Source organism: Suncus etruscus, chromosome 9 (genome assembly GCF_024139225.1).
Source record: "Suncus etruscus isolate mSunEtr1 chromosome 9, mSunEtr1.pri.cur, whole genome shotgun sequence".
Lineage (NCBI taxonomy): Eukaryota > Metazoa > Chordata > Mammalia > Eulipotyphla > Soricidae > Suncus > Suncus etruscus.
Window position 1 is genome coordinate 86,636,904 of NC_064856.1, and position 27,975 is coordinate 86,664,878.

The window sequence follows — 27,975 nt, forward strand, 5'->3', positions numbered from 1 at the left end:
TTTCTTCTGCAGAAATTAATGCTCAGAGATGAGACTTCCAGAAACCAGAGATGAGTTATCTGGCGCTAGCCTGAGTCAAGAAGCGCACATTTTCCTTCTCCTTCCAGTCTCCCTGTATCTCTTCTTTCTGAGAGGGAGGTGGCAAAAGGAAACCCCAAAGATTTTCAGGGAAAGTAGAGGGCTATCACATCCATCTGAGACAGGAACTGCACCTCTGTCTTGCAGATAAGGGAGGAGAAGCTCAAAGGGGGAGATGACTTACTTTGCACGGTTTGTAGTTAGTGAGTAGCCAAGCTGGGACTTCAACCTGAGCCTCTATTTTGGCTTTTTGGTTTTGGGGTTTTTGGCTTTTTTGGTTTTTGGGCCCCACCTGGCAGCACTCAGGAGTTACTCCTGGCTCTGTGCTCAGAAATCACTCTTGGCAGGCTCAGTGAATATGGGATGCTGGGAATTGATCCCAGGTTGGCCGAGTGCAAGGCAAATGCCCTAACCACTGTGCTATCACTCTGGTTCCTCCCTCGATGTCCTTGAACACACAGGAAGTGACCGCAAAAGGTCATTCAGAGTTGGTGTTGTACAGATCAGGTCTTTATGTCCTGGCATGGTACATGCATGGGTCATATTGTTGTCTCAAGCATAGGTACATGCATGATTCATATTGATGTTTCAGGCATAGATGCATGTATGATACCCACAATGATACCCTGATACATGAATGAATCATGTTGATATTTTGGGTGCAGATGCATGAGTGGATTATGTTAAATCTGGGCATGGATGTATGAATGGACTGTGTTGAAGTCTCAGATGTAGATAAGTGAATGGATCATGAACTAAGGGGATATGGTCTTCTGGGGACCCTCACTGGGGAGGGATAAAGGTGAAGCCTTCTCTTTGGGATCCTGGTGATTATGCCTGTCTGTGTGTTGAGACTTGATTTCTGCTATTGTGGAGTTAGACTCTGTGGGAGGGGTTGTGAGAGGGGGAAGGCTAACCCACATGGTAGTTGACCCATAGAATTTAGGAATCTGGGCATATCCCTTAAGAATCCAGGGTTCGGGCCTGGAGAGATAGCACAGGGTGTTTGCCTTGCAAGCAGCCAATGCAGGACCAAAGGTGGTTGGTTCGAATCCCGGTGTCCCATATGGTCCTCCATGCCTGCCAGGAGCTATTTCTGAGCAAATAGCCAGAAGTAAACCCTGAGCACTGCCGGGTGTGGCCCCTCCACTCCCCCCCCCCCAAAAAAAAAAGAATCCAGGGTTCTCTGTATTTCACATAATGCTGGATTCACCAAACAAGACTCAGCATTAATCTCCTGACCTAGAAAATGAGGGCAAATTCCTACCTGGGAGGTTTATTAGGGAATCTAAGATGCTTAGTGCATAGTTTTGTGAGCATGAGACGTAGTCAAGAAATCAATAGATGCTCTTTCTCAGTTTTTCCCCTCCTTGTCACTGTTCCCACTGCCATCCACTGGGTTCCTGGAGGTGAGGAAGTCCTAGCACTATGCCTGAGCCATGGACATAACCTCAAGAATACATCTTTGGAATGATACAGCAGAGAAAGGGAATTTTTTTCATGTGCTGCTGACTAAAAAATGATGCTGCTTCCTTGGGGCTGGAGAGAATAATACAGTAAGTAGGGCACTTGCCTTGCACAGGGCTGATCTGGGTTCAATTCCCTGTACCACATATGATCCCCTATACCCTATCAGGTGTGATCCCTGAACACAGAGCCATGAGTAAGGCCTGGGTACAGCTGGGTGTGGCCCAAAGCAAAACTAAAATGGTGTTGCCTTCTTGTCCTGTTGCAGAAGCAAAGCATGGAGAGTTGCAGTCTTTCACCCTGAGGGTTACTGGCTGCAGAGTTGGGAACAGGGCCCTGGAGACTACTGTCCTTGCATGGAGGGAGGTGGGATCCTGTCTTGGGCAGACCCTCATTTCTAAAGGGTACAATCAGCTTGACATCTGCTGGAGCTATTTCACCTGGTCCTGGTGATGCCATGACCTTGTATCTTTGAGCTGCTTCCTTGTCCCTTGGGTTCATGCTGATTTGGCTTCTGTCCTGGATACACGGGAGATTGTGGCTTATTCCTGGAGTGATTTCTCCTGTTCAGCCTTCCCTCCTGAGATCTTGAATCTGCATGAGAACAGGAAATTCTTCCCACAGTTTCTCCCCAGGTCTGCCTTGGAGAGAGGGTGGTGAGATAAACAGATCAGGTTCCCCATTTCTGCCCCCACCCAATTATGGCCCTTTATACTTTTGACTGAACTTCATGCCTCATTTCCCTTATACATGTTCCCTTCCCATGATTCTCAGACTTTCCACTTCCTTCTCCTTTTAACTGGGATCCCATTTTCATTGAAACCTAGCACAGAAGTCCAGTATAGGAAACAAGAAGTGGCAACTATGTTAGTGGCAAAGAGTGTCCTTCAGGGTTTCTAAGTCTTCTAGTTCCTTCCTCCAAGTGCTGCCGCCACTTTCTCACCTCATGGAGGGTGATCTGGCTCTAATGTTTAGCCCCTCATGAATTCCACTTATGTCTTTAATGCCCATTCCAGGACACACTAGTCTGGTGGTATTTTTCAGATGCCAACAAGTGTGGGGTGAACTTTGATTAGTCAGAAGAATAGTACTGGCAGATGCTGGCAGAGCATCAAGGGTATTTTGGGAACTAAGCATTCTAGGACAGTGGTCTTCAATCTTTTTGCCCTTGCAGATTGTCACCTATCTTCCATAATGGTCTATGGACTAGCTGTTACAATATAGACCAATAGTTTTTAACCTTTCTCCACCTGTTCATAGACCTTGAAAAAGCAGCTTCTGAATGAATTTAGTTACCCATGCAGTGATGCTCATTACCCTGGAATCCTAGTTGAGGAGGCAGCTAGAAAGGATTAACCTATAAAGTTCATTGGCACAGAGTTTTGCTAGCTATAGGCTTCACTCTTGGGCCATCACCAACCACAATTGCCTTGTACACAAAGTTGATCCTCCCATCCTGGCGAGCCATGGCCTTAGTCACCTTCGCAGGTCAGTTTCCTTGGCATAATCCTATGACCTCACAGTTTTTGTCCTAGGCTTAAACAAGGAAGTGTGGTGACCTTTCCCAGCTCAGTATCTAGCTGCTAGTAAAGGCTGGAGGGAGGGACATTGTTGGGTTTTCTGACTAGAGCACTGTGTTGTTGTGTTTCTTATTGGTTACCTTATTTATTGATTTTTTTATTCCCTTAAGTAATGACTTTACATTTCAGGTGAAGAAAACCTTAAAAGGATGAGAAAGGTGGAAGGTTAGTTAGGTGCAGACCTCTGTACTGAGAGGGAACACATGTGTCTTGGAGATCAGGGCTTGACACTGATCTCTTTCATGTCCAGAGAACCACAAATAATAGGCTCTCGAGTTCCGCTGACTTTCTCTGCTTTTTTTTTGTCAGGGAGCTTGCAGAGCTAAATTGCTAACCTTTTTGGGGGGCAGGAGGGAGCTTTCCAAGAGGTACTCAGGATTGAGGTAGGGAATCTCAATAATTAATTCTTGGCTAGCAGAGCCAGCTGGTCCATACAAGGATCTGAGAACGTGGGTGCTATTCACATCCTATGATGCCACCAGGATTATTTGATCACTTTGGCTGTAGTTGGGGGGCTTTCAGGGCTGCATCCAGTAGAGCTCAGGGATTCTGAGGCTTGGATTGGGTCAGCTGTTTGCAAGGCCAGTGCCTAAATCTTTGTACTCTCTCTGGCCCCAAAGCTTGCTGGTCAGCTTGCTGAGACCCATTGCAGGAAGTGCTGTTCCTCGGAATCTATGTCTTTTGGACTTTGCTTCTTATTTCTGAGAGAAGATATCCAGTGGGGAGAAATACTTATCAGAATTCAATTTCATCTTGCTTCTTGTAGCATCCTACACCTGGTGTTATATGTGGTGTGGGCTTTCTGTCAGTGTCTATAACTTGATAAATATCTTCCTAGGTCCCTATTCTCTGTCAGTGGTATCTTCCTGCTTTGGAGGGGCATATCTACTTTGAGGTATCCCTGAAGATGGTGCACCATCTTCTTCCTATTTCATCTCATCTCAACACCCTATCTCATCTCAACTAAGCCCTGGGAGAAATATTCCAGCAGTGCTCACTCCTTGTAAACTAAGAGTAAGTAGAACTGTATTAGGAATCAGAGGGAAATTTTGTCTCTGCAGTAAGTTGACTCTTTGACTCAATCAGCCCTGTCTCCCTCTTCCTTCTCTCTTTGACATCGGTGGATTTAGACTGGCAGATTCCTGGGTCTCTGTCAGGTCCTCAATTACATCCAGGACAGCCTGCTTTCTGATATTGAAGAAATCCACTCCTTAATTCCCAGCAGTGGTCTCCACTGTCACTGACTCTGACTTAGAGAAAGAAAAAAGGGGGAGCCAGAATGCAATGTATTTATACTAAAAAGCTTATGCTTTTAAAGTGTTTACTTTTTTTTTTTTTTTGGTTTTTGGTTTTTGGCCCACACCCGGCGGTGCTCAGGGGTTACTCCTGGCTGTCTGCTCAAAAATAGCTCCTAGCAGGCACGGGGGACCATATGGGACACCGGGATTCAAATCAACCACCTTTGGTCCTGGATCGGCTGCTTGCATGGCAAACGCCACTGTGCTATCTCTCCGGGCCCAGAAGTGTTTACTTTTAAAGTATATGTGGGGTGGTAAAAGAAATTGTGCAGGATATAGATTACTTGCTTTGCATGTGGCTGATCTGTTCGATTCCCTGGCATCACATATGGTTCGCTAAGCATCTCTAGGAGTGATTCCTGAGCAGAAAGTCAGGACTCAGCCCTGAGCACAACCAGGTGTTCCCCAAAATATAACAATAAAATGTATATGTGCCTACATTTAAGCTAGGTTCTTGGGGTGGGGGCAGAGCAATAGAACAGCAATTAGGTGCTTGCCTTACATGTGGAAGATTCAGGCTTGATCACCAGCATCCCATATGGTACCCTATCATCACCATGAGTAATTCCTAAGCATAGCTGGGTGTGTTACTGTCTATGTTGACACTCTAGACTGTGCTATGAATCAAGGACCACCTTCGTCATTGCAAGATGCAAAAGGCAGTATATTTGGCTAGCTGAGAGCCAAGTCTCACCAACTTATGGAGTCTTGACGAAGACCCCGAGTCAAATCTTCAAGCAGTTTATATAAAAATCACAAGCATTTACAGAACAATCATTTCATTGTATAGATGTCTTAATTCATCACTGATTTTTCTGGCTCACCTTTGGTTATCCAGGGACATTCTGACCCAAACCTTTGGTTGTCAAGGGAGCCCCATCAGATAGAGCACTCCGAGCTCATTCAACCCCCAGTTCCTTGTTCCTGGAGGCACATTGTTTCTGGGTTAACCCCCTCTGTTTTAGCTCAGAGTGAAAAGTATCTAAACTTTTAACCTGTCTGGGTTTGGAACCACCTTGGTCCTAGGCCCAAGAGCTTCGGTTCTCACAGATGTGACCTCCAAAAAGCAAACAGAAAATAATAAACCAACAAATAAATAAATCAAGGTTCTGGGACCAAAGAGTAACTCCAAGGTTTAGAGTACATGCCCAGCATGTTTGAAGTTTTGAGTTTGATCCCTGGCACTGCCTCTGCCTCCCACCATATATATACACAAAGCAACATCAGGTCTGGATGGCCTGATGGTCTCTGATTATCATCCCCAGCATCACCAACTAGAAAAGCACAACATTGCTAATCCAAGCACCCAAACACCTGACTGTGCTCAGGGCTTACTCCTGTCTCTGTTCTCAGGGATCACTCTTAGTGATGCTCTAGGGACCATATGTGATGCCCCAGATAGAATTGAGGCCATCCATGTGCAAGGGAAGAGCCCTATCCACTCTTTTCTCTCTGTGGCCCCAACAAATAAGATTTTTTAAGAGTCTCTGCAGCTTACTGATTTGTCTACCAAATAATGTAAAAAGATGACTTAAATGACCAGAAAGATTTTATTCTGTCCCAATAATTAGGCATAATAGTTCCTAGAGCAAATGGGTTTTAAACTTGAGAATAGATGAAAGAATAAATATGTGATTCTATCCATTCTTTGAAGAGTATAATGCCACTCTGTGTAAGGTTTCTCCTGAGTAGAGGCTGGGTTTCACATTTACCAGTGTGACAGATTCACCCTCAAAGTTCATTTCCTTAAATTCCTCCATTGCTCTTCTTGCCATTGAATTGACTGCTCGTCAATCCTTTTTGCTAAGCCCTCCTGATCTTGGTAAATACATCAGACCCAGGCCTTAGCCTTAGCTTCTTCATTAACTAATTTTTCCTCTCCAGTTTTGTCTTGGTTTTCCTGTGCAACCTTGCAAAATCCAGGCCTCAGGTACTGGGTAATACAGGAACTGGATTATCACAGTCCTGACTGCAGGCCAGAGTGTCTTTATGCTTGACTTGGGTCCTCAGCCTTTCTGGAAAGGAAAGTTTCCTCCATGAGTAGTAACATGGGGCTGTAAGAAGAGCTCAAGGATGGGTCTTAAAAAATATGGTAACTCCTGTTGATTTGTGGACCATAGATTTCCCCCTTGTTCCCCCTCTCTAGAAATTCCCTCAACATGTTGCTTTCAGAGGATTATTAGCATCCTTGACTTTGCAGAACTCTTCTTCTTCACCCTGCCTTTCCATCTTACCCGCATTCCTAGAGTGTCTTGATGAACAGTGTTTCCCATCATGAATTTCTGGAGACACAAATTCCATAGCATGGTATTAGGGTTTGGAAGTTAAGTCTCTCACTCTGGTGTACACTCAAGACAGCACTCGGGAACTGGATTGGAAGTTGCCCAACTTTAGGATTTCTTTTCTCACCTGTAACTTTAAGACTTCTCAAGGCCATAAGAGGCCATTTGCTGGGAGGTGTTTTATTGTCCACCGATCAGAAGCCACTTCCTTGCTTTTCCTTTCTTCAGAGCCCCAATCTGGTGCTTCTTGCCAGGCTTCTGTTTTGTGTCTAAGATGCCACTTTGCCTCACAGAATGAACTGAGTGTGCTAGGTTAAGTGGCTGATGAAGGTATCTGTGTATCTGTGTATCTGTTGAAGTGGCCCATTCTGGAGGGTCTCCAGACTGTGTAGATGGGCTGTTTGGTGAAGAACCAGCCTGTCAGTGTGGTGTCAATATGCTATGTCTGCAAGACACATTTCTTCTCATGGAAGGAAAAGGAAGGTTTCTTCCTTTCTTGACACCTGTCTGGAGCCTTTTAGGCCTTTCTCTGATGGAGAATTGAGTTCAGAATGTCTCTTCTTCCATCTTGTTTCCAACACATTTGTGTTCTGCTTGTTGGACTTCCTGGCAATGACTTTCTGTTCATACTATAGCAACAGGTGGGTAATCAATGCTCTGTGCAGGTGTGTCAGAAGATTGAACATTTTGCAAGGCTGGAGCAATAGCACAATGGGTAAGGCACTTGTCTTTCATGTGGCTAACTTGGGTTTGATCCTTGACACCACAAATGGTTCCCGGAACCCATGAGGAGTGATCTCTGAGTACAAAGCCAGGAGTAACTGAGCATAGCTGGGTGTGGCCTGAAAACAAAAACAAAAATTTTTTTTTTTTTGGTTTTTGGGCCACACCCGGTGATGCTCAGGGGTTACTCCTGGCTATATGCTTAGAAATTGCCCTTAGCTTGGGGGACCATATGGGATGCTGGGGGATCAAACCATGGCTAGGCTAGTGCCGGCAAGGCAGATAGATGCCTTACCGCCTTACCGCTCAGCGCCACCACTACGGCCCCAAAAGAAACAATTTTTAAAAATAATTTTCTAATTGAAAATGAAAAAAAAAAAGAAGCTTGAGTGTTTGTTTCTTAATCATCTTGATTGGTAGCATGAGTAAATGAACTTATTTGAAGTCATGAAGAGTTTGTGTCCCCACCCTCATCACTATCCCCTGATAGCTCACTCACTAGTGCTAGAGAGCCAGTTATTCTGGATTTGGGATTTTTTTTTCTTTTTAGCTCCTTCACTTTCTTTAGATTAAATTAAAAGGGAAAAGGGAAGGTTGGAGCAATAGCACAGTGCTTTGTAAGCAGCTAACCCGGGTTCAATCCCCAGAATTCCATATGGTTCTCCTGAGCCTTCCAGGAGTGATTTCTGAGTGCAGAGCCAGGAGTAAGCCCTGAGTGCTGCCGAGTGTGGATCCCACAAAGAAAGGGGGGAGTAGGAATAGTTCCATGATTTGTCCCAAGGATAAGATGTGCTACCAAAACTCTATTTTTTTCTTGAATATTTTTGGGGAACATTTTCTGTTTTTTTCCAAGTGGGTTTTTTTTTTTTTTTGGAAGTGGGTCACACCCAGAAGCTCTCAGGGGTTACTCCTGGCTCTATGCTCAGAAATTGCTCCTGGTAGGCTCAGGGGACCATATGGGATGCTGGGATTCAAACCACCGTCCTTCTGCATGCAAGGCAAATGCCCTACCTCCATGTTATTTCTCAGGCCCTATTTTTTTTCAAGTGTTTTTTGAATGCTGTCTGTTCATATTCCTCCCTGCAAGAACAGGCACTGCATGACAGAGATGGTGTCTGGTTTGTTCCCTTCTGCATACTTGATGTTCCCTTCTGCCACACTCATAGTAGGCAGATCCTAAGTATTGACTGTCTAAAAAGTTAAGTCTCTGTACCCTGCTGTAGTCCCTTTGAAGGATTGCTCAGTCTGTTGGATGGTGGAAAAATTGAATGTCTGGTAGATTTGGAAGGGGATCAGTTGGAGTTATGGGAAGAAATGCAGATTTGGGTTTGTGTTTTCATTCTGCTGTGAACTTACTATGGAACCTCACTGAGCCTTAATTTATTCATCTGGTCAGGAGCGAGAATAATTACCATCCCAAACACATATATTTTATCATCCTCAATTAAAAAAAATTAAAATAAAATGCATTTTAAACCATAAAGCCTATGGATGTGGGGAATATGGGCTTTCTCCGCCTTTGTTTGTTTGTTTGCTTGCTTGCTTGAGGAATTTTGAGCTTCATAGGAAGTCAGATGTCCTGCCCTATCTTTAGTAATACTTTGAATTGAGATCTGCTGTTCTTCAAGAAGTCCACCTTGTAGAGCTGATTTCTCAAACTTATTTGGCTACCAGCCCTCCATTTTTTAAATTTTTTGGGGGGGCCACACCTGTTTGACTCTCAGGGGTTATTCCTGGCTATGCACTTAGAAATCGCTCCTGGCTTGGGAAGGCCATATGGGACACCGGCTAGTGCTTGCAAGGCAGATATCTTACCTCTAGTGCCATTGCTCTAGCCTCTACCAGCCCCTTTTTATAGGAAAAAAAAAAAAAAGACTTAGACTACCCACCTTCCTCCCCAATCTACCTTCTCAAGGCAAAACAATATGTGCCCTTGATTGTACTTGAAACTACTACTCTCCCTCCCTGGATCCTGCCAGCACCCTTCAGCAGCGGTTTCCCATTTTGGGAAACAGTGTTGAAGTAAAAACTAACCTATTGGGTACCCCTTAGCACTCCCCCCATTAGCCATTGTTGGGGTAGAGGAGCTGGAAGAGGATTACCAGAACACACTTGGGAAGTGTGCTTCCTTCTTGGGCCTCAACTCTTTACCCCTGGCAAGCATCCCAGTTTCCTGTTTCTTTAGTCTTGCTCTGTGCCAATTATGGTACCATCAATGGTGTTTGATAGTTCTCCTTTCTCCTTAGGAGGCTGCTGAAGAGTGAGCTTGGATCGTTCATATCCGACTATTTCCAGGTAAGCCAGATGGGTCTGTGTGTCTTGTTACTGTGCTGGAGGGAACCAGTCTTTGCCTAATGGGATGGCCATAGCTGTGCCCCTGGGCATTCCTTCAGCATCTGAAATAACATGTCCTTTATCCCTTCATGCTAGGCTCTGAAGGACAGTGACTACAAGGAGCCAGAGGCCAGTATGAGCATGTTCTTATAAAGATTATCTTCTCAGGCTTTTTGAACTCAGGAGCTTTAAAAACTATCAGCTTATTCCTTATCTCTGTCTCTTTACCTTATTAAAAATTATACCTGAGACACTTTCACTGCAGCCTTAGTTCATTGAAATGTAAGCCTAGCTTATTCATGTTAGCCTTGGTAACATTTTTGGATTTAAAAAAAAAAAGCTATTGAAATAAAAAGTTGGTGAGTTTTATATGTTTTCCATGTCTTTCCATGCAATACTTGATGGGGATATATTTTGTTTGTTTGCTCATCCCTGTACTTTCTAGTTCACAGAGGCAGCTGGACCCTTTTATATATCTCCCTTTCTGTATTACATGAGAGGACCTGTGCTATAGTTTCTGGAAAATACCAGGGTGAACTTATAGAGGGCGTTAAGGAAAATGCAAATAATGGTGTTATAAAGGAAAGAGTTTGGGGCTGAGAAATAGCACTAAAGATAAGATGCTTGCCTAGTTTGTGGGGACACAGGTCTGGATCCCCAACACTGAATCTATTTCTCCAAGTACTACTGGAAGGGATCCCTGAGCACAGAGCCAAGAGTAAGCTGGGTGGAGCCCAAATCCAAAAAAGCAACCAAAATAAGGGTACAAAAGATTTGACTGTGGGGCCGGGCGGTGGCGCTCGAGGTAAGGTGCCTGCCTTACCTGCGCTAGCCTAGGAGACGGACCGCGGTTCGATCCCCCGGCGTCCCATATGGTCCCCCAAGCCAGGAGCGACTTCTGAGCGCATAGCCAGGAGTAACCCCTGAGCGTCACCGGGTGTGGCCCAAAAACCAAAAAAAAAAAAAAAAAAAAAAAGATTTGACTGTGTGGAAAGTGATCCCCTAAGGGCCGGATCCACACTTTGAGAACTCTGGTCACCATTCCTTCCATCCCCTAACTGGGTGTTGTTTTATATCTTTATGCCAAGTTATTTCTTGCCACAAGGCTTTGTAAAAATAGAACTGACTTTCTTCTCTAACAGGCCTTCTACTTAAACACTGTTGTGTGAGGCCTGAGTGCTAGGGCACTGGTTCAGGCTGGGGCTGACTTCTCTATGGATGGCCCCCCTTTCAACTCTCCCCAGTTAGACAAGAGCCATGTGGGGGAAGGAAGGGCAGGAAGCCTGGGGTGACAAGAAGGACCTTTAGTGACATCTGAGTCTATAACAAGGTTCTGGACATGCTGTATTTCTGCTCTGTGTCTCAGTTTCCCATCTGTAAAATAGGAATAAACAGAGGGCCTGTGGTTAATGGATGGTCGGGATAAAATAACACATGCAAAAGTCCATATTTTGTGTGTGTGTGTGTGTGTGTGTGTGTGTGTGTGTGTGTGTTGTGTGTAGCAGCATAGAAGAGTGGTTTCGGGCCCGGAGAGATAGCACAGCGGTGTTTGCCTTGCAAGCAGCCGATCCAGGACCAAAGGTGGTTGGTTGGAATCCCGGTGTCCCATATGGTCCCCCGTGCCTGCCAGGAGCTATTTCTGAGCAGACAGCCAGGAGTAACCCCTGAGCACCGCCGGGTGTGGCCCAAAAACCAAAAACCAAAAAAAAAAAAAAGAAGAGTGGTTTCGAGAACAGTCCACAGGGTAATAGTAGCTGGACTCAGTGTTCAGCATAGTTACTTGCTGGCCCCATGAGTTTCAGCTAGTTGTTTTCCTCTCAGAGGGAACAGGACCTAACCTTATTGGGTTGTGAGGACTAAATATTTATAATGTGCTTAGAATAGCGACTTAGAGTAAGAGAGAATAATGCATGTTTTACATTTATAACTTTGAATATTATTCTAAAATGGGATCCATCCTGTTTTTAATGGAAAAATGACAGAAAAATATATTACATCTTGATTTCAGGTTGGTGATACTGCTCTGTATCTAAGGAAAACATAAATGTTTTAAAACATTTAAAGACATTTAGGCTTAGGACATTTAAGTTTAAGACATTTAGATATTGAACACAAAGAAGGCATCCTTTCATTAATTTTTTCTTCCTAAGATTCAGGAAGCGTGAACTATTCCCCATCCTAATTTTTGGGTCATACCAACCTGTTGTGTATGTAAATATTTTTGGGATTATTATGTTACTGACCCTACCCTGATCCGTGATTGTGCCCTACCCTAGGGTGTGACCTGGCATTCTGCCCCCACACCTAGGGTGGTACCTGATTCTGCTTCCACCATTGGGTGGTACCTGATTCTGCTTCCACCATTGGGTGGTACCTGATTCTGCTTCCACCATTGGTTGGTATCTGATCCCACCATTGGGTGGTGCCTGATTCTGGGGGATAAAAACAAGGGTCTGTGGAAGGCGAGGGGTGGTTGGCTGGAACTGAGGCTGAGACCTTGGACTTTAGTCTTGTCCACCGAATAAAGCTAATATTTCCACAAGCCTGACTGTCTGCGAGCTGTTTACCCACCATTTCACCTCAGAACCGTCGGCTGGACAGGGTGGCAGATGCGTGCTCGGAGCTGGAGGGGAAAGACCTCATCCTCCATCCCTCCATCAGTCAACCTCTTCAGGGGCTGACTTGCAACACCAGCCAATGCTCAGGGTTTATTCCTAATTTGTGTTTCAGAATTATTCCTGGTGGGCTCAGGGAGATCATACGTGGTGCCAGGGATAAAGTTTGGGACATCCATATGCTTGGCAAGTGCCCTACTTGTTATACTATGGCTCCAGCCCATACTTTTATGTGCTCTTTAAAGAAAAGAGGAAGAAGATCAGTGTTGGTAGTTCCTTGAAAGTAAGGGAGGGACCCACCTAAAGATAAAGAGATAACTCCTCACAAATACGGGTCATTTCAGTGGCCTAGGTGCACAGGGCACACTGGTTCCCCCTCTTTTCTCACTATCCTTAGAGGTGGGTTTTTATTGTTGAGGCTTTGGGTTTTTTGTTTGCTTTTTTTTTGGGGGGGGGGGCACACCTAGCAGTGCTCAGGGATTACTCCTGGCTCTGTACTCAGATATCACTCTTAGTCGGCTTGGGGACAATATGGGATGCTGAATATTGAAGCCAGGTCTGTTGCGTTCAAGGCAAATTCCCTACCTACTGTGTTATCGCTCCGGTCTCCTAGGCTTTGGGTTTATATGTGAAGTGGGTTTTATTTTTATTTTATTCATTCATTCATTCACTCATTCATTCATTTCTTTATTTATTTTGGTTTTTGGTTCACACCCGGCAGCGTTCAGGGTTTAGTCCTGGCTCTACGCTCAGAAATCGCTCTTGGCAGGCTCAGGGGACCATAGGGGATACCTGGTTTCGAACCACTGATCTTGGCATGCGAGGCAATTGCCTTACCTCCATGCTATCTCTCTGCCCCATGAGGTGGGTTTTAAATGGATGACAAAGAAGTGGTTTTTCAGTCAGCTCTGGAGAAGGCTGCCAGTCGACTGCCTTCGTCACTGACATTTAGCACAGACAGAGTCGATATGGTTTTAATCAGGTTTTAAATGTCAGTTGTCTTTTAGCCTTGGGGAACCCAGCCTTAAGACTGGTAGGGGAGAGTGTTTGGGTGGGGACTTGTTTATCTGGGAAGCCCTGAGGTTTTTGGGGGGTGGTTAAGGCTGCTTACAAAGCCTGCCAGATGCTTAACTAATAACCACATGCCACTTTCTACCAAGGGTGTAATCAGAGAAACTGTGGGGTGAATAGAGATTCCCTCTTTGGAGCTCTGAAGTAGAAACTAGTTTTCACAGTTTTGAATCTGGGTTTTTTCTGATGTCAAGGTGCTAGACAGGAGAGAATGCCATCCCAGACATGGGGCTTTTAGTAGATGTTTTACTTCCAGGTGGCACAGAGCCACAGATCTGTGAGCTACTGTAAGCAGGATGCTGGTGGCACTAAAGCACAGCAGATCTTGGAGTTAGAAAGTCCCTATTTCCTTTTCTGTCCTTATTTCTCTTCAGCATTTTTTTTGATCTTTTGGGCCACACCCATTTGATGCTCAGGGGTTACTCCTGGCTAAGCGCTCAGAAATTGCCCCTGGCTTGGGGGGACCATATGGGACTCGAGGGGATCGAACAGCGGTCCTTCCTTGGCTAGCTAGCTCTTGCAAGGCAGGCACCTTACCTCTAGCACCATCTCACTGGCCCCTCTCTTCAGCATTTGTGTGTGTGGGGGGGGCGACTCTAGTATGTTAAAAACCAGGGGTGTCCCTTGACTTTTGACATTTCCAGACCTGCTCTCCCAGGTTTAAGAAAGTGATAGCACAAATTTCCAAATTTTGGTTTTCAACTTAGTACTTTATTTTGTTTTGTTTTGGAGCTACCCTTGGCAGTGCTCAGAGATAATTCCTGGCTCTGCACTCAGGGATTACTCCTGGTAGGCTTGGGGTACCATATGGAATTTGGGTTATCCAAATTCATGCAAGAAAGCACCATAGCCACTGTACTATCACTCCAGTCCTAGCTCCAGACTCTAAATAGGATCTCAGACCATCCACATGTGACTGATTAGTTAGTCCTTCTAGTACATTCTAATTCTGGCCAATTGTATTATGTTCTAGATTCCTCTTTCAACTTGTTTGTTTTCAATGAGTGGGTAACTTAAGAAAAGGAATATAGAAAAAACAACAGTGTGGGGATATGAAGTAAAGAGTATAGGGACTAGAGCAGGGGTCTTCAAACTACGGTCCGCGGGCCACATGTGGCCCGCAGAGGAGTCTGATCCGGCCCGCCAGCAGTGAGCGCTGTTTGGTTGCCAAGATACCTGCCAGCATACACACTCAGTGTATATCCAAATATCCGGAACCATGCACTCAAAATGGTAACCATCTTTGGTAGCACTTATGCCTGTGAACAGACTTTTTCAAGAATGAAACATCTGAAATCTCCAACCAGATCAAGATTAACTGATGCCCACTTGCATCACTTGTTACGGCTGGCTTTGACAAATATGGAACCGGACATTGACCATCTCATTAGCCAAAAGCAGGCCCACAGTTCCCATTGAAATACTGGTGCATGATCTGTTTATTTATAAATGGTTTTCATTTTATTTATATAAGATATGTGCAGTGTGAGTAGAAATTAGTAGCTCATATAGTCCGGCCCTCCAGCTCTCTAAGGGACGGTAATCCGGCCCCCACTTTAAAAACTTTGAAGACCCCTGGACTAGAATGCAGACATGCAGGTATTGAACCCAGATTCTATCCCCGAACTTGGAATCAGTCCCCAGAACTACCTGGCTTTCAAAACACTACCATATATGGTCCTAAATAGGTTTTTGGCCATGAAGGGCCTGATTGCAGGTTTGGTTGACTAGGAAGGATCCCCCCCCCCCCCCACACACACACAAATGAGCATTGTTTAGGAGATCTAGGAGGAGAAAAATGAATACTAGCATAGTAATTCTTGGGGGTTAAAGTGATAGTAAGGTGTTCATTAGATCCTGGGTTAGATCCCTGTCACCCCATATAGTCCCCCAAGTCTATGAGAAATGATCCGTGAGCACAAAGCCAAGAGTAAGTCCTGAGTACTTCTGGGTGTGGCTCAAAACTCAAACAAAACAAATGCATGTTGTGGCATGATTATGGCCACATGAGAGAGGTTTGATTTAGAAAGTCTTACTTAACATTTTAGGGACATGGGTTGATTCTTAGGCCCTATTGAGAAGAACTCTGTATCTGAGGAGGGAAATCAGAGGGACGGTTTCTCAAGAAAAAAAAATTTAGCCTTCACATTCAACTGATATAATCAAGATAAAAAGGAGAATAAAATATTAGGAGTGGACCATAGGTTCATTTTGATAGTGTCATGGTACTGGAGTATAGGGGGATGTCACATATCCACGTAGACCTGAAGCTATACTTACCCAAGTGTATAGTTTTATAAGCCAATGATAAATCAATTATAATTCATTTAAAAAGGGAGAATGCAGATATAGTCCAATGGGTAAGTTGTCTGCCTCACATACAGTTGACTCTAGTTCCATCTCTAGTACCATATGTAATCAGGAGTGGTTCCCAAGCTCAGAGCTAGGACTAAGTTGTGAGTATAGTGTGGTGTGATCCCAAACCCCCTTCTCAGAAAAGGGGAAGGTCAGATTCTAGGAAATACTTCTATAGCAAGGATGGAGAGAGGAAAGTTAGGACTAATGGGAGCATTTTTCCAGGAGGGTGGGACCCATGTGGTTGCTGGAAAAGGTGAAGAGTGGATTCTTCCTGTGGAGGAATGGTCCACCTGCATTAACTGTGAGTTCCATTGCTCTTGGGAACCATTAACCACACCAATCCAAAGACCACTGGCATCTCTGTTGTCAGATCTATGGCTCTGTCTCTGGCAGTGAATATAGTCTTACTCTTTTATAGAAAAACTGCTAAAAAGATCTCCTGTGTGGTGTGCTAGAAATGACCAGGCCGAGGCAGGTGAGGACAGGGCTGATCTACTTCACGAAGAGGACAGGCACTTTGTCAAGCATAGAGAGATCTCCATGACACATGGCCAGAAAAACTTTTGACATTTCTAGTAGCTATTCTTCCTCTTTGGCTATTTTCAAATTGTGCCAAAAAGGAAAACAAGGATTCCAAGGAGGAAATCTCTATCCTGGCCACAGTTCTGATGAATGGTTGATTCCTTCGCCTTTTGGATGAGAATATGAAATACTCTGGGTTTTGTTAGGGCCTAATGAGGCACTTTGATGGTTCCGAGAGGGAGGAGAAGCAGGGAACTGTGTGGATAGCACCTTCTGGCTGTGTTGGCTTTGCTCAAAAGTATTTTCCCACTGCCTGTAAATGCAATCTCCTTTCTTTCTTTGGAGCTAGTTTTTGCCTGGGTGCAGTAAACTCTGGCCAGAAACAGTGACTGAATGAAAGAGTGTTTGGGAGAAGAGGAAATAAGCCAGCCTCAGGGCTCTGAGGCCATGGATGGGTTGGGGGTGTGGTGAAAGCTTTCCCACTGACATTCATATCTGCATGAGACCCAAGAAGCTGGTTTCCCTTCACTCATCAGGATCAGTGAAGATTCAGTTCAGGCTCAATATAAGATGGAGAGGAGAGGAGATCCAGAGGAAGGGCCTGTGTTGGGTGGAGAATAAAGGTGATAGCAGTGGAGGCATTTCAAGGAGTCCAACAGGGGAGGAAGGTGAACATTACAGGCATGTGTTAACCAGAGATGTGTTTAGAGGACTATGGCTGAAAAAATGACCCAGAAAAAACACACTTTTCTAGGAATAAAAATAAGACTCATAAGAAGAATCCGTCTGACATGCTAGAAAGATGATTATAAATAAATAAATAAATAAATAAATAAATAAATGGGAAGCCAATACCGTATTTGCTGGCGTATAAGACGACCCCCTAATTTTGCAGTTAAAACATAGGTTTAGGCCTATATTCGCTGTATCAGACAGAACGTTCCTGTGCTGCAACTGTCTGTACCACAGTGAGCCAATCACAACAAGCAAAGGTTCAAAGGTTCTACGTAATAGACTTCCTCTCTGACTCTGGCCAATCTGAGCAGGCTTTTGACAGTGTAGATTCAGTTCCAGAACAGTGTCTAATTTGCATGCATAAAAAGCCTACTTGGATTGGCTGAGTTAGAGTGGCAGTCCGAGCAGTCTTGCAGTGATTGGTGCAGGATCGAGTTGGAAAATTCATTTTGTGGCAATATTCAGACAATTTTCGTTTAGGGGCACATTGAAACACTTTTCGGGATATACTCGGCATATAAGACGACCCCGATTTTCGGTTGACTTTTTTTGTTTCAAAAGTCGTCTTATGGGGGCCGGGCGGTGGCGCTGGAGGTAAGGTGCCTGCCTTGCCTGCGCTAGCCTAGGACGGACCACGGTTCGATCCCCCGGTGTCCCATATGGTCCCCCAAGAAGCCAGGAGCAACTTCTGAGCGCATAGCCAGGAGTAACCCCTGAGCATCACAGGGTGTGGCCCAAAAACCAAAAAAAAAAAAAAAAAAAAAGTCGTCTTATATGCCGGAAAATATGGTAACATTTTTTTAACTTCCAAATTCTGATGGCATTAGGGAATCAAAGTTGCAACTCCTTTATGTTCAATCGCATTCAAGTGAGAGCAAGCAATTCCCCCAAATGGGAAAAGGGTAATAAGTGGTAACCCTCACCTGCTTGACTTTGATAATAACGTGGGTTTCTGGCACACAGCACACAGGTCTTAAATTGGGAAGGAGACCTCAGAGAGAAGGGGTGGAAGAGGTTTTGGTGAAAACATGATTAAAGGTTGCATTTTGGATCTTCCTGTGTCTGCAAGGAAAGTATATTCTGAAAATACACAAAACATTCTGAATATACAAAATTTACAAAAAATTTACAAAACAAAATAAAAATTACAAAACATTGGACTGACCTAGATGTTTCCCTTGTCCACCAAAAGGGGACAAAATTGGGATGTTGCTAGTTGAGAGAGTGTGGGAAGAACCCCGTTAATTCCCAGTTCCTCTCTGTGGAACATTCTTCCAGCCCGCCATTATCCATCCACCTACAGAGCTGCTGTATTTCATCTCCTCGTCGGTTACTTGAGTTTCATGCAATTACTTGAATAATTTTTATCATACTTCTCAAATTTTACAGTGATAAAAGGAAAAGCGAGTCTTGAAATTGATGACCATAGTTCTTCATGTAATTGAGATAGAGATGAAAGCCAGAGGTGCGCTGAAATGGCAAATCTTTAGCCTCATTGGATGTAGGTTATTGAACATTCAGTTATTACAAAAAAGGAGCATGTAGGTACAAAATGCTGAAAATATATCATCCGAAGATGAGTTCAGAAGATGAGGTGTAATTAGGGATTTTATCATCCTTTCTTTAGCTCGTTGAAACAGAACTCCTTAGCTCATGCTTCTCTTCCTGCACCAGTATGCCTTTTCAGGAATCCATTACGTATGAAATTGTGTGGTTTCCTGCACATGAGGCAGCAGATGGGAAAGAAGGTAGGTAGAGCTAGGCACTGAAAAGTTTTTATTCAAATATGTAAGAACATTTAGCAATCTGGGGCTCTCTATAAGTAAAGAATGTAAGAAGTAAACAATGTGGAAGGGCCAAGGAATCTTTGTTCCATGCACAGCACACCTTTTTCTGAGCCAGACAGAAACAGTCAGAGGATTGGTGGTGAATCTATTTAAGAACAGTGTGCTGGGCTTGGTTCCCAAACACTGTTTGACAAGTACTCCCCCAAGCAACAGCTTCTATACCTTCCAGGAATATGCTGGAAAAACAAGTTCTCAGGTTCCCACTTCAGACTGAGACTGACACAGAGGAATGAGGGTCTGAGCAAACTGATGTTTTAGCAGGTGCTCCCCACTTCTGCTGCCTATTCTGTTGAGTATTGCTGCTTTGCAGTCTTCTCCTGAGTTTTAGGGTGACAGAATCTGCTGCTAATTTCTTGGTAGATAGTGCAACTGAGAGGCTCAGAGAAGAAAACTTTTGGTTCTATCACAAGAAAAAGGTAGATTATAGCTCACACAAGGCCATTTTCACATGGAAGAAAAATATCAGGGATTTTTATATAAGAATGTTAAAATGGAGGACCGGAGAGATAGCTCAGTGGTAGGACGTTTACCTTCATGCGGCTGACTGGTACAGACCCTGGTCCGACTCCTGGCATCCCATATGGTTCCCCGTGCCTGCCGGGAGTGATTTCTGAGTGCAGAGCCAGGAGAAACCCCTAAGCGCTGCCAGGTGTGACCCCCCCCCCAAAAAAAAAAAAGTTAAAGTGGTTCATTCAGATTCATTGGACAGTGGTTAAGGCCTTGCATACTCACGCTCCGTCTGGTCCCTTGAGCACTCTTGCCAGGAATGAGGCAGGCACAGAGCCAGGAGTAGATTCTGTACTCCACAACCCCTGGAAAAATAAAATGGGAAAACATCAAAAAGCAAAATGACATTGTTATTTACCTTTTTTTTTTTTTTTTTAGTATTCAGCAAAACACTACTTTTTTGCCTCCTTGTAAAATAACTTTCCTTAAAAGTTCCCCATTTACCTTCTCAATATGCTGTAAAGTGATGCTAAAAGAACAATTAGTAGCTTGTAGCAGGTTTATAATGTTCTGCCTCCATCTGGGGATTTTTCTTTGGTTTCATCCCCACCCACCACATCCCTCCTTCCCCACATACCAAGGTTGGTTTACTAGAAGCTTTCTGAGCCTGGGGGTGTTTCATGTTTATTATAAGTCTCTGTTGCTTCTCCAGGAAGGCATCCAGGTTCACAGGAAATAGAGACATCCTTAGAGATAGTCATTGTCCTTTCAAAGACACCGGAGGGGAAACAGAGGTGATGTCCACCCTAGCTCAGAGGAGTAACAGGAACTGTTATGGACGCAATTGTCCATGAAAGCAACGCCCAAAGTGAGATTGCTGATTAGTGCCAGTTCACAGGATGCCTGATGACACTCAGAGGAAACTCTGTAGTGTTCAGGGTTTACTCCTGGCTATGTGCTCAGGGCTTACTTTTGGCAGGGTTCAGTGTACTATATGTGGTGCTAAGGATTAAATTATCTCTTATAATACAACCCTTTTATTATCTCTTGGGCTCCTGAACAGAATCTTTCTGAGCCACTAAAATCTGAGTAGGCTTGAATGCTTTTCTCCAGACATCTTTTTTCTTTTTTTATGGAGGACTGGGGACTGGGAGGGCTGGGACCATTTCTAGCAGGGCCACTCCTAGCAGTACTGGGTGACTGGTTAGTATTTTTTTGCAAGACCCAAAGATGTGGTGCTGCTCAGGCCCAGTGGTATCAGGGGCCACCATGACCTCCAGGAATTCACCTGGGGAATCCCACTGTATACTCTAATTGTTCTTCTCTTTGCTGCCCTATTCCCATATTTTTTCAGTTCAATTTGAGCCTCATTTTTCTGCTGGTAGTCCATTCTTCCAAGTTTCAGAAAAGGAGACATGTCAGCTATTTTTTACTTCTGGATGCTTCTACCACATCATTAAAACACTACACCTGGGGGCTTGAATGAAGCATAGTGGGCAGGACATTTGCCTTGTACACAATTGACCTGGGTTTGATCCCAGCATTCCATATGGTTCCTCAAGCATGCCAGGAGTAACTTCTGAGAACAGAGCCAGGAGTAACCCCTGAGGGCCACTGGGTGTGACCCCAAAATACAAAAACAGAAACAAACATCCAATAAGTAAAAAGGGCCTAGTATAAGGCCCCAGTTATTTGCTAAGAAATTGCTCTCTATTTTCTCCATTGTTTGGCTTGAGGTCTTAAGACTCAGGAGATAGTAGTGTTTTTCTCTCAGGTGGGGAGGGGATGAGAGAAAGTGGGTTTCTTGTCTGGTCTGTTATCAGACAACTCCATCTTCATTACCTCACTGCACATAAACTCAGTAGCTTCAAGCCCAGGCTTTTGTCAGCTATGAGATTTGGGGAGAACAGACGCTTTGAAAAGCAAGCTGAGACCCTGGATTGAATCCTCAGTACCAAGATGGTTCCCCAAATACTGTCATGAGTGATCCCTTAGTACAGAGCCAGGAATAACCTTTCTGCGCTGCTTAGTGTGACCCACAAACGCACTCCATCCCCCACCCCCTAAAAGACAAGCAATGCAAGGTAGCAGAATTGATAAATAATAATGGATTTCGGCCTGAGAATAGTACAGTGAAAAATTCGGTTGACTGGGGTGAAATCTCAGACACCCTATACAGTTCCCGGAGCCTCACCAGGAGATACTTCTGAGTACAAAGCCAGAAGTGTGACCTCCAAACAAAACAAGTTTTCTTTTTTTCTTCCTGTTTTTTGAAAGGTCTCTAAAAGCTTATTTGAGCAGCCTTAATCTCATTGCTGTTCACTCGGCCAGCCTCTCATTCTGTGAAGTTGTCAGCAAGCAAGGCAGGCCTTTGAGTTTTTAGGGCCCAGTGGACAATGCAAATGTAGAAACAGCTGGACAGGGAAGGTAGTTGCCGTCTCCCCAGCATTGGTTTCAGCTGGTCCCTGTTGTAGATGAGGGCCTACTCTTCTCCCCAGCACCCATGAAGCCCAGAGATGGAGTGAGTCAGAGATATAGTGGTGTATGCCTATCCCAGACCTCCTGGTACCAATGCCTGGGCCTGCCCACATGGCCTGCACCTCCATAAGAGGATAGTGGTAGCGGGGTGGAGCACTGAGGACCTGGCCAGACCAGGCACCAGGGGTGGGAACAGTTCCTTGAAACTTGACTGACTCTCAGGCCTGGTGTACTTTCCATTGTCCACCTCACTCAATTTCCAAAATACAGATCCTACAAGAACAATAGGAAGAGTTGAAGATAATTGCTGCAAAGCCTTAAATCCCAGTCTCACAATGACTGGATGCTGAAGGAGGTAAAGTGATATGTGTGATATCCCTTTAGTAACATTGAAAACCAGTGTCTAGGGACCTGGGTGGAATAGCAAGCGACAGGGCATTTGCCTTGCACGCACTGACCTAAGACGGACTGCGGTTTGATCCCCCAGCATTCCATATGGTCCCCCAAGTCTGGATCAATTTCTGAGTGCATAGCCAGGAGTAACCCCTAAGTGCCACTAGGTGTGGCCCAAAAACCAAAAAAAGAAAAAAATAAATAAAACCAGTCTCTAAAAGGAAAAATAGGAGAAAGACACAGAGAAGTTACACTAGTATTCTGGGGGGTTAAGGAGGGAGAGATGGGATACATGCTGGGAACAGGGGTGGAGGGAGGACAGTACTGGTGGTGGGAATGCCTTTCATTCATTGTCACTATGTACCGTAAATAATTCTTTGAAACACTTGTAATACACCTCGATCACAACAAAAATTTATTTAAAAAAAAGAGAGAGACAGAGAGAGACACAGAGGGGAGATAGAGAGTAAGAAAGAGAAAGAGAGAGAGATAAAAAGAGAGAGAGAAGAAAATGTCTGCCCTAGCAGGGTGAGGGCAGGAGAAAGGGCAGGACTAGATTCATTGGTAATGGGAAATGTGCACTTGTTGAAGGGATGGTTGTTGGACACTATGACTGAAACTCAATCATGAACAACTTTATAGCTGTGTATCTCACCATGATTTAACTGAAAGAATTATATTTAAAAAATAGAATAACACAAAGACAAAAAGAAATCTCAGTCTCAGACCTCTTGAACAAGGAGAACCTCAGGAGATAAGTCAGGAATGGAATCAGTCCACTCAACCAAGCAGATCGGTATGGTCTGTGGTCTAAGGGGTTGTGCATGAATACAGGGCCCAGATGCCTTGGTGGACAGTAGAGAATGTTTGTGAGGAAAGGACTGGTGGTGGTAGACTAGTTGACCCCAAAATTCTTATTCTGTTAGCTGTGCTGAATCTAAGCCAGAGTCTCTACATCTCATCTGAGTTCATTCAAATGGAAATAAGAGAAAAGTTGACAAATGCTTTGGCAGTATTAAAATCTTCAAGAGGCCTTTTGAAAAGTGCTTTAGCTTCCTAGAAAAAAGGTTCACCTAAATACCATCAGAGCTGTGTGTGTCCAATTGATTTCCACCACAGGAGGGAGAGAGCAGCTAGACAATCCTTGAGGCCCCTTCTAACCCCAAGGTTTGATTACTGTTATTTCCGTACCAGCTGCAGAATTTCCATGCTGTATATTGTGAGAATTTTTTTTTTTTTTTTTGGGCCACACCCGGTAACGCTCAGGGGTTACTCCTGGCTATGCGCTCAGAAGTCGCTCCTGGCTTGGGGGACCATATGGGACGCCGGGGGATCGAACCGCGGTCCGTCTCCTAGGCTAGCGCAGGTAAGGCAGGCACCTTACCTCCAGCGCCACCGCCCGGCCCCATATTGTGAGAATTTTTAACTGAATGTTTTCTTTTCCATTTCTCCATAACACACGCAAATAACTTTATTTTCCCTTAAAAACAACCACCCCCTTCCTCCAAAGAAATGTATCTTGAAGGGAAAATTACTAGAAATGAAAACAAGAAAACTTAGACCCTTTCAAAAATGTTGTCTCTCCAGATATAATGTCATCTTTATCAAATAAAGAAAATAAATTTAGGGATCCTGTACCATCTCATTCCCCTCTTAATAGTCTTTTAAAAGGCTGGTGAAATAGTACAATGGTTAGGGTGCTTGCTTTGCAGGCAGCTGGTTTATGCTTAATTCCTGGTTCCTGATAGTTCCAGATAGTCTCCTGAGCATAGCCAAGATTGATCCCTGAGTGCAGAGAGAAGAGTAAGCCTTGAGCACATCCAAGTGTGGCCTAACCCACCCTCAAAATCTCTTGTCTTGATTTCCTAAAGCACAAAATGATGGGGCCAGAGAGATAGGACAGGAATTAAGGCTTGCCATATATCTTACTAACCCAATTCAAATCCCTGCACTACATATAGTCTCCTGACCATAGTCAGGGGTCATGCCTGATCCAGAGCTAGAAATAGCTTCTGAATGCAGCTGAGTGTAGAACCCTGATTTCCAACCAAAAAGGCCTTTAGTACCAAATGAAACAGTATATACACTCAGTGAATATTAGCATGTTATGTTCTAGGCACAATTTACAGAGTTAATGGAACTAGCATAAGAAATGATACTGGGGGGGGGGGGGCTGGAGAGATAGCATGGAGGTTAGGCATTTGCCTTTCATGCAGAAGGTCATTGGTTCGAATTTCGGCATCCCACATGGTCTCCCAAACCTGCCAGGAGCGATTTCTGAGCATGGAGCCAGGAGTAACCCCTGAGCGCTGCCGGGTGTGATCCAAAAACCAAAAACCAAAAAAAAAAAAAAAAAAAGTACTCGGAGCTGGAGCAATAGTATAGAGGGTGGGGTGTTTGCCTTGCACGCGGAGGACCCAGGTATTATTCCAGCATCCCATTTGGTCCCCCTAGTCGGTCAGGAATAATTTCTGAGCGCAGAGTCAGGAGTTAGCACTGCTGGGTGTGGCCTTCTTAAATAAAGACATGGTCGGGGCCAGCGAGGTGGTGCTAGAGGTAAGGTGTTTGCCTTGCAAGCGCTAGCCAAAGAAAGACTGAGGTTCAATCCCCCGGTGTCCCATATGGTCCCCCCAAGCCAGGGGCAATTTCTGAGCGCTTAGCCAGGAGTAACCCCTGAGCATCAAACGGGTGTGGGCCCGAAAAACAAACAAACAAACAAAGACATGGTCCTCACTCTTCTCCTCAGGAGTCTAAACAGCTTTCAATTCCTAACTCATGGTATGATCTGGACTAGATTGTCTCAGTGCCTCAGTTTCCCCACAGTGGTGGAACGGAATTGTTCAGGCTGTTTATATTGGAGTCTATGGGCTGCAGATGTATTTCTGAATCTCTTAGAAACAGGAAGTTCAAAAGGGTTTGTCAAGTTGGTTTGGAAGAAGGCTGGGCAACAATGTTGAGATTAGAAGTGGCGATAGAGTAAAAGGCTTAGGAGCCCATCACAGAGGGATGGAAGGGCATTCAGGGAACTTCATGCAGGTCAGTGAGCAGAGACTCCATGTCCCAATTGAGACTTTTTTCCCTCAGAAGCTTTCAGTGGCACAATGACCATTTGCAAACGTGTCACAGTTGCTTCTGTCCTGCTCAACCATCTCTCAGCCTGAAGTTAGCCCCAGGAGCTTTGGCTTTCAGATCCAAAAGCTACTGGAATTCACTTGCTCACCTAGAAACACCACTAAGAGCTTTGCCTTTATTACCCATCTTTTTCCATAATTCTTTGCAAAAGAATTTGAATTTTTTTTTCTTTAATGAAAATTATATACTGCCATATATATCACTGGAACAGTTAGCACTCTGTTTTGGTCATCCATGCCTTTTTGCGGGGGTTGGGTCACACCTGGTGGCATTCAGGGGTAATTCTTGATCTTGCACTCAGAAATCACTCCTGGCAGGCGTGGGGGACCATATGGAATGCTGGGGATTGAACCTGAGAAAGCTGTATGCATGGCAAATGCCCTAACCACTGTGTTATCCCTTTCGACCCAGATATCACTCTTAACATGGATTAGTAGAGTCCATTTGTCATGTCAAAACTAAATAGTGGCCTTTAAAAAAATTTAGATGTCCTGTGAATTGTAGCCGCTTATCTCAAATACGATTTATAAATATTAGTGATGGAAGGCAATAGTAAAGTGATAGTACTTTGATAAATGTATTTTAATACATTTGATGTAGGCCTGTTTACTACTGACTCTTCCTCCCACTTCTTTTATGAAAATAATTGGACCAAGAGAGCAATTCTACTTCTACTGGTTACTAAGGACATAAACTAGCCAATATATGTTTATAATGATTAATTCTTACAAGAACTTTAGGCTGTTGCTAGCCTTGTGCCACCTAATAGAGATAGGAATTGAAGACTTAGAAAAATAAAGTAGGGAGATGGGTGGCATGGGTGGTGGGAAGTCTGCACTGGTGGGGGGAATACTTTTTTTTTTTTTTTTGGTTTTTGGGCCACACCCAGCAGTGCTCAGGGGTGACTCCTGGCTGTCTGCTCAGAAATAGCTCCTGGCAGGCACGGGGGACCATGTGGGACACCAGGATTCGAACCAACCACCTTTGGTCCTGGATCGGCTGCTTGCAAGGCAAAGGCCACTGTGCTATCTCTCCGGGCCCAGGGGGAAAACTTTTTATGGCTGAAACTCAACTACAAACATGTTTGTAATCATGGTACTTAAATAAAGATATGTAAGAAAAAAAAAGAAGAAGAACAATTAAGTAACCCAGCTACAGCATGAATTCCTGTTTGATACCCTCCCCTTCCCCTCACTCACTGGTGATTATTAGGGTTTATAAGGGAGAACAGGAAGCAATGCATTGTGGTTTTGTTGTTTGGGCAAGATAGATATCACCTCAGGCCCTCCACCCCCTACTTGGAGACCTTTGATAATCTGATAATGGGAAATCAGTGGAGAGGCCTCAGACTATCTATGCTCACTGAGCTGTGACTGGTGCAGAACTGGGGTTCTGTCTTGATAGGACCAGCTGCAGCCTCCTGAAAGAGGGACTAAGTGGAGAGACTTGGGGAAGGCAGCAGTGCAAGAATTGGGTCACTTTAAATGGCACAGCTGCCATTCAATGCTGTCTGAGATTTTGTGCATTGTCTCTCTCTCTTTTTGTGTGTGTGTGTGTTTTTTGGGTCACACCCGGCAGTGCTCAGGGATTATTTTTGGCTCCAGGCTCAGAAATTGCTCCTGGCAGGCACGGGGGACCATATGGGACACCGGGATTCGAACCCGTGACCTCCTGCATGAAAGGCAAATGCTTTACCTCCATGCTATCTCTCCAGCCCCCGTGTACATTGTCTCTTGCACTTGAGCATGACTCACTCCATTTATTATCTCTTCTTTTATTTATACATAATTGCATATTGCTTCTCTCTTCTGAGTTGAGAATTAGGATATGAAAAACATTCCTATTCAGCCAGAGCTAACGGGTGACTGATCCTTCCCTTTTTAGAGGGATGAGGGTAACTGTGAAGGTTGGCATTTTTCTTGCTTTTTTGCTATGAGCTCTCTCCCTGTTTTCTCCGTAGTCCTGGCTTTCCCAGAGGACAGAAAAGCTCCTTGAACTTGGAAGCATGATTAGCACACAAGTGCTAAAACTCTGAGCCTTCGCCCACTGGAAGTGGAAGAGGGTTTGTCACACTGCAAAGTCGCTCAACTCTTGTGTTCTCTGTTCTCTCTTGGCAGAACCAGCTTCTTGCAAAAGGACTGTTGTTTGTGGAGGAGAAGATTAAGCTGTGTGAAGGCAAGTACCAGGCAGCCATCCTAGACCAGGGGCCCCTCCTGTGACTCAGCCTTTGATGTTTAGACAGCTGAAAGGCTTCATCCAAAAGAGGCCCACTCCAACGGAATGAGTCAGCCCCATGGCTCTTCTCCAGGAGGCGGCAGCACTTGGGTTTGAGTCTGCACTCGGGACGGTGCAAATCAGAGCTGCATTGGAGAACTAAAGTGAGACTGAGTGGCTTTGGGAGACTTCAGTGAACAGTGGGTGGTGGGGCTGTTCATGGCGTATGTGCTGGTGGTCTCCTTTGATGGGATAAATTATTCTGCACATGCTGCTTTGCTTGTCTCTGTGGTCTAGGCCAGACTTTTTCCTAGTGGCCTTTGATTTTCTATATTCCTTGAGATCATGCACAACAGGAGGCCTGCTCTTCTGGGAGATGTGAGGTGATGCAGACACCCACA

The 27,975-nt window shown here is 44.6% G+C and overlaps 1 protein-coding gene across 1 annotated transcript in view; it reads left to right on the plus strand.

Moving 5' to 3' along the window:
- The window catches only part of PRR5L (proline rich 5 like), a 196,213-nt gene that overhangs the window by 147,283 nt on the left and 20,955 nt on the right, over window positions 1-27,975 (plus strand). Inside the window, exons 4-5 of the mRNA XM_049779994.1 lie at window positions 9,675-9,723; window positions 27,478-27,535. Of these exons, the coding sequence (XP_049635951.1) occupies window positions 9,675-9,723; window positions 27,478-27,535 (107 nt within the window). The remainder of the gene's footprint in view (window positions 1-9,674; window positions 9,724-27,477; window positions 27,536-27,975) is intronic.